General features: G+C 41.1%; 1 protein-coding gene across 1 annotated transcript in view; it reads left to right on the top strand.

Moving 5' to 3' along the window:
* Window positions 1-6,501, top strand: part of exoc5 (exocyst complex component 5) — an 11,767-nt gene extending 5,266 nt beyond the window's left edge. The window contains exons 7-18 of the mRNA XM_005724038.1: window positions 1,069-1,178; window positions 1,341-1,385; window positions 1,480-1,620; window positions 1,695-1,777; window positions 1,871-2,080; window positions 2,170-2,317; window positions 2,417-2,525; window positions 3,580-3,700; window positions 3,785-3,871; window positions 3,973-4,081; window positions 4,278-4,493; window positions 5,288-6,501. Coding sequence (XP_005724095.1) covers window positions 1,069-1,178; window positions 1,341-1,385; window positions 1,480-1,620; window positions 1,695-1,777; window positions 1,871-2,080; window positions 2,170-2,317; window positions 2,417-2,525; window positions 3,580-3,700; window positions 3,785-3,871; window positions 3,973-4,081; window positions 4,278-4,493; window positions 5,288-5,476 — 1,568 coding nt within the window. The 3' untranslated portion in view covers window positions 5,477-6,501. The remainder of the gene's footprint in view (window positions 1-1,068; window positions 1,179-1,340; window positions 1,386-1,479; window positions 1,621-1,694; window positions 1,778-1,870; window positions 2,081-2,169; window positions 2,318-2,416; window positions 2,526-3,579; window positions 3,701-3,784; window positions 3,872-3,972; window positions 4,082-4,277; window positions 4,494-5,287) is intronic.
* Window positions 6,502-7,194: the final 693 nt, after the last annotated feature.

Below are 7,194 nucleotides of genomic sequence, written 5' to 3'. Positions count from 1 at the left end.
CCAATTTTGTGTTCTCCATTCTTTAAGCACCGGTTTGAGCACCGTTTGAGCACCGGCACCGTTTCAAAAGTACCGATTTGGCACCGGTATCGGATAAAACCTAAACGATACCCATCCCTACTGAAGACCCGGGTGGTCATCTGTCCAGGCCTGATGCTGCTGTCATGAGTAGTGAATGTACTACAGAGTTCAGACCAGGAGCAAAAGTGTGTGTACATAAAGAATGAAAAAACCAAACAAGGCTTACAGAAAACACCTGCAGAAATATCAAAACTTTGCAAAAATGTTTGTTTCTGTAACGTTATTTCCAGTCTTAAGAAAAACAGTAAATGACAATGTGCTGATGGAAGGACAAATGGAACCTCTGCCCTCACAAAACAACTTTGTGCAATATGTCAAGGTTACTGAAGTCCATTTAGGTATCCCAGAACACTTGTTGATCAGTGTTTCCTGGACTAATGAGAAAGAAGTTGTTTTTTTGGTGTTTGTTTTTTTTTAATAATAAACACAAATACACACAAAAGTCTGTGCAAAGAGGAAAGTACATTAGCACTCAACCCTTAGATCATCGGTATACTCTTTTCTATCTCGGGGCCTGGATGTCTCCCAATCTAGGGGGAAACAATGACATTTCACAATAAAGGTGTCTCTATATGAAACTGGAGTGTGGAAAAACTGAGGAAAATGGGATGTAAAAGTTGACTTATGTTTATGCTGTAGGATGTGACCTGTAAACTTTTTTTGGCTTCCGAATGGGGGCATGCTGATGTGTGCTGATGCACACCATCCTCATCTGATGGAGGTTTTTGCCATTAAGATGCATAACTAAATTTAAGAGTTTAATTCCTTTTTCCAGCCTGCACTGTGTTGATTTTTAAATCACATGAAGTACAACTGTTTGTGTATCATTAATTTAATCAGCTTGTGTTTATTGGTGTCTGTGACTTAGATGAATATCAGGCCACATTTTATGAGTAGTCAAATCAGAAATCCTAGTAATCCTTTGTAATAATATAATATAATATAAAATCTAATAATTTATTGGTGGTTGTTTGGTTTCCTAACCAGGTAAATACCATGACCTGGAGCGGCAGTTAATCCAGGAGTTCACTGCAGCTCAGCGCAGGGGTGAGATTGGACGTATGCGGGAGGTTGCAGCAGTTCTATTACATTTCAAGGTAACCTAGAAAATGGGTTCAGTGTCCACATTTGACCTTTGGTCAAATTAATAGGATAATTGTGATTCCCATTCTGTTCATATTAATCATGTATGATTTAAATTTTTAGCACTTCCTTGAAATGTTGCACAGCGATGTAATGCTTGTGTCTTTTCGTAAAAGGGCTATGCACACTGTGTGGACGTCTACATCAAGCAGTGTCAGGAGGTGAGTGTGTAAAGTTCCTCTTACACTTGGTAGTATTGCTTCAAGTAATATCTGCAGACATTTACATGTTGCTGATGTCATCTGTCTTTGTAAGGGTGCCTACGTGAGGAATGACGTGTTTGAGGACACGGCAGTCCTCTGCCAGAGGGTCAATAAGCAGGTGGGCGAGGTCTTCAGTAGTCCTGAGACTGTCATGGCCAAACTCATCCAGAACATCTTTGAGAACAAATTACAGGTATTTCTACTGAAATGAAGAGTTTGATGTATTACTCTGTATTTGGTTATATTTAACTGGCTTTGTGTCTGCAGGCACATGTTAAAGAAAAACTGGATGAAACTCGACACTCAGATGTAGAACAATACCTCAAGAATCTCTATGACCTTTACACCAGGTAATTAACTTGCTGACTTTTAATTCAGTTCACTTCATGGGTACCCGGAAACCGTTGTTCTTGTTTATGACTCTGATTATTTCCCTTTTGAAGGACCACAGGATTAGCCACAAAGCTCACAGAGTTCAACCTGGGCTCAGACAAGCATACGTTCCTCTCCAAGCTGATTAAGAGCATTTTTTCTTCATACTTGGAAAGTTACATTGACATGGAGAGAGAATACCTTCGCACTCGAGGTGCCATGATTCTGCAGCGATACTACGACTCTAAGAATCACCAGAAACGGCCAGTGGGTGCTGGCAGGTCAGACTTTTACACATTTGATTTTACACAAAGAAAAGATTAACTGGTAAAAAAACAAAACATAATTTAACTTTTGTTTTTTGTAACAGTATTCAAGATCTGAAGGAACGGATCAGACAACGCACCAATCTTCCATTGGGCCCTAGCATTGACACCCACGGAGAGACTTTTCTCTCTCCGGAGCTGGTTGTCAATTTGTTGCAGGAGACACGCCATGCCTTTGAGAGATGCCACAGGGTGAGGCTTTTCTGCCCTATGTTTACTAGCGGTGCGCTAACTGTACTGCATTTGTGTTTTTTGAAAAAGTTTAAATGCGTATTTTTCTTTGTTACACAGCTTTCAGACCCGTCTGACCTGCCCAAGAATGCCTTCTCAATCTTCCTGCTACTGGTCGACCACCTTTGTGTAGAACACATTGATTACGCCTTAGAGATTGGCCTCTCAGGTAAATCCAACTTAGCTCATTAAAACCATAATGTTTGTCTGCAGTGTTCACTATAGCTGTGTCCTAAAACTAAAACTTTTAATTTACTGGCAAGGATGATCCAGGTCTTCCTTGCCATCTTGTAAGAAAAGCTTTTCAATCAAATAGCCAGCAGACTGTTAAATAATAGCAGCCATCCTGGTGAAACTTTGATAATGGTCTAGTCCAGTGGTTCTCAAACTGTTGAACCAGAGCAGATTAGGTGTGGAGAACCAGATGAATACAATATTTCTGTCTTACATTTATTTGTAACAAAACACTAACAAAGGAAGCTGGAAACACATCGAATTCAGTGCTGGCGGGAAGCCTAACCCAGCTGTCATTCGGTGAGTCAGGGTACACACTGGACAAGGCACCAGTCTATCACTGAACTAACACATAGTGACAGACACAAATCATTTTATCAAAGGCAAAATAAATCCCAATTTGTTAGCCGCATGTGGAAGATCCATCATCATTCTCCTTGCTCCACATGAGTTGAAACCATCAAGTATGTTACCTGGCAGGCCACATCCTCCGTTTTTGATTCGACACCTAGAGGAAAACACCTGCTCTGACATCACTTACTGCGGTTGGTTACATGTGCCCATTAATGTCTGTTCCATATGAAAAAGTGAAAAATCCAAGTTACCTTGATGCCATGCAGGCTGCGCTTTTGGCACTTCTTTACATTTTCTATGGGACTGTATAATAAGGGAGCAGCTTATCATTTTCAGCCAGCTACAGTGGAACTAAACATGCATTTGGTACATCCCAGTGCTCAATTCGTTAGGTACATTCTGCATTAAGGAAATGGATCATTGATGTCCCTGTGGTTTGATTACTTTCTCCTCACTGTCTGACACTGAAATAGAGCATTACTGAGAATTTCTGCTTCATGCATTATATTTCTCTAATGCCAAGAAGTAGACATCAGGCACTAGTGGTTTTCTGCTCTTTGTGAATCATGTTGATTCATGCTTTCACCCACTTTTTTTTTTCCTATCGTCTGGCTTTCTCTCTTTCTCTTCTACAGCAATTCCCTCGCCTGATGCAAAGAATGCCAACCTGTACTTCCTGGATGTGGTTCAGCAGGCGAACTCTATCTTTCATTTGTTTGACAAACAGTTTAATGACCAGCTCATGCCTCTGATAAGGTCAGTTAAGGGTTAAAGATGATGAACCTTTTATTCATGTAGTAAAAAGATTTTCTGAATTTACCTTTCCTAATCTGTTTTTAGCTCATCTCCAAAGTTGGCAGAGTGTTTGCACAAGAAAAAAGAGGTGATAGAGCAGATGGAAGTGAAACTGGACACAGGAATCGACAGGTCTGTGTGTTTCTAATACTTTGTCTGTAATGAAATAGCAAGTAGTTTTAAAAGACATTTATGGGTGTTTTGTTTTTAATCTTTCTCCCTGCTGCACACAGAACACTAAACTGCATGGTGGGCCAGATGAAGCACATCTTGGCAACAGAGCAGAAGAAGACAGATTTCAGGCCTGAGGATGAAAACAATGTCATGATCCAGTACACTACAGTAAGAGAGAAAAATCTTCAGCTCGCTTTAAGGAGCTCACATTCAAAACTAAACAAATTAGCAAAGGAAACTTGCAAATCAAATCCACACCTAGTTTTTCTTCACTAGGTGAAGAAATACAGAAATACAGATACAGATAGTGTGTCGGACTGAACGTGTTTTCCATGTTTCTCCTCGTGTACCCCCCACCTGACAGGCCTGCTCCAAGGTATGTGCCTACGTCAGTCGGCAGGTGGAGCACGTGCGGAAGTCCATGGATGGGAAAAATGTGGACACAGTGCTGACGGAGTTGGGCATTCGTTTCCACCGGCTCATCCATGAGCATCTACAGCAATACAGCTACAGCTCAATGGGAGGGATGCTGGCCATCTGCGACGTGGCTGAATACCGACGATGCGCCAAGGACTTCAGGGTGAGTGTGGGGTGGGGTGGGGGGTGGAGCATAGGTCCAGAATGCACTGGTCACAGGGCAAACATGGCTTTTCCTACAAAGGCTCTACCTGGGATGTTTTATTAAATAAACTGGTCAGGCCAATCCAAAATAAAGGCTCTGGCATCCTTTGTTAATCTTTCAGTACAAACAAGAAGGGTGGCAAATAAGAATTATTTCCATCATTGATTATTTGATTGCTTATTTTCCTTTGTTAAACATTCAGTCTAAACATACATGGACCAACAGCATTGTAAATTTTCCGTGTTTAACGTGTACATTTGCTTCTTTTGTCAGAACAGCTGTTAAAAGTCCACAAGACAATTCATTTTAATTATTAATTATTTAACCCCGTAAAGGATGAACCATTAAAAATTCTCAGAAAATTAGATTTTTTAACCTTCTGATGACTAAAAAAAGAATATGCATTTATAAATATAAATTTGCATGTATGCATTTTATTGTAATTTGTCATTTTTTCTAAATCTGGCATTTTTGTAGACTATTGCTCGCAGTTTGTTTACGTCAAACAAAAATGGGGACTAGGGTTAAGGTTGGGGGGGACAACACTGATGTAGAGGTTTAAAAAAACTTGACCCGTGTATCATGTTATGTAGCAAATAAATAAATTAAATTAATCTATTCACAATTAACTATATTATATGGAAAAACTGGCAATTCTCACAGAGAGTCTGCAAATATTAGACATTTTTATTTAATCTAAATGTATAAAAACCTAAAGTATGTAAACAGTTTTGTACTTCACTGTCGTTCAGGTCCCTCTGGTGCTGCAGCTCTTTGACACACTCCATGCCCTTTGTAACCTCCTGGTGGTTGCCCCTGATAACCTGAAGCAGGTCTGTTCGGGTGAGCAGCTAACCAATCTGGACCGAAACCTCCTGCACGCCTTCGTCCAGCTCAGAGTGGATTACCGTTCAGCTCGACTCGGTAGACACTTCAGTTAATGACTGTTTCAACACCTCCCTGAGCTCCGTCCAGTAAATTATGCTTTGATGAGATGATGCATCTTGAAGATACCCATTACTGCTTCAGTGAATGCATCAGTCTGGCCCTAGCATACAGACTGTACTGGGATTGCTTTGTCCGTCATGGAGACAAGGGCCAGTGCTCCTTGAATGTGTGCATTTTACCTTTTTTTCCCATTGTTTATTTCTCCAAGCTGAAGAAATTTAAATGTCTATTGGCTTAATTTCAATTGTTTTTAAATACTAATCTATGGCAAAGATATCTGAAATCTAAGTAAATGGACATTACTCATTTCTATGGTTATCTAAAAAGAAACTTTTTTTTTTATTGTGCCAAAAATATAAATTCTGTGGCTGCACCTGTGCACAGAAGTGGACCCGAAAGCTGCTTTAAAGGGAATCTGTCAACAATCACACTGTCAAGTCAAGGCTGCAGTCACTCTGTGCATTGCAGACAGCTACCCCTTGTAATGAACTGTAGGAAACCAGACAGAGACAGCCTGACTAAGCATGAGATCTGAGCTCTGTCTGGCTAAGAGAGACACATGACCACCTCTATAACCTTTGACCCTTGACCACAAATTACAGGTCAAGAGGCCATCTCAGAGAAGTGTGATCCGAGCTGCAAACAGGTCTGAGAACCTCTCTGTAGGTTTGGGTGGTCTCTTTATGGCTTAGATGATTGGTGTGATGGGTCACTGAGTATGTGTCACTGTAATTGCACAGATCAACACTTACTCATCCAGTGGGGCACACAGTCCAAAGACATTGTCAGTCTGATCTGCAGTGTTTCTGGGTCAGGAGACACTACAGTGTGGACCTCTAATGATTAATGAAACAAGCAAGAAGGGACTTCTTCACACAGGGCTTATTAGGGAGCTTCTACACTGAGAAAGACGAAGGGTCGTGTACCTAATGCCCAAAACTGTCTCTTATACAAAGTCGCTCTCATTGTACTGCTGTTTACCTTAATTAGTGACCCAATAAAAATCTGTTGCATTTTATTACTGTCCGTCTATGAATATCCTTCATAAATTGGGGAGCTGTGAATAGAAAGTTTGCTGAGTTCTCTTCAAATGTGACTTTCAAAGTGAGATGAAACAGTCTGTCTATAGAAGTCATCAAGTATTCATAGGAATTCTTGCCACCAGAGTAAAGTTCTTTCTTAGACTTCAGGAAGTGAGCAGAGCCAGAGGGGATTAGATATCTACGAGTTGATGAATTGTGTGCAGTAGTCATGGACTGGGGGAGAGCTGCGGAGATAGAGATGGCTGAAAGCTCAGTTCCAGCGCCGGCTGGTTAGTGTTGTGTAGAGGGTACACACGGTGCTGTGCAAGTTCAAACAACATAATTAATTAGGCTAATATTAATATTATCAATGCCACATAAATTCAATTCTCTCAGCCCTAATCACAACTGGATAGCTTGTAAAAATTATTTTGTTAGGCCCTGATGCAAACAGTGGGTCTTTTCCAAACATTTGAAAACTATTTGTTTTTGCGCCGATTAATGTGTGTGGCGCGGGAAGGGGTTAGGGGAGCGGAGCCAGGCCAGAGACGATAACTGGTGTGGAGACGAAGGCAGAGGCGCAGCCTGGCCCCAGGGACTCCCAGCACAGGCACATGGAAAAGGGGGAGGGATGTATTTTTTGGGGTGGGTGTTTGAGCAGGTGGAGGGGATTAGTAAAACTGTCAACA

This window comes from Pundamilia nyererei, unplaced genomic scaffold (assembly GCF_000239375.1).
Source record: "Pundamilia nyererei isolate P.nyererei 1_Seehausen unplaced genomic scaffold, PunNye1.0 scaffold00010, whole genome shotgun sequence".
NCBI lineage: Eukaryota > Metazoa > Chordata > Actinopteri > Cichliformes > Cichlidae > Pundamilia > Pundamilia nyererei.
The sequence above is the reverse complement of the archived record's forward strand: the minus strand, read 5'-3'. Positions and strand labels throughout refer to the sequence as shown.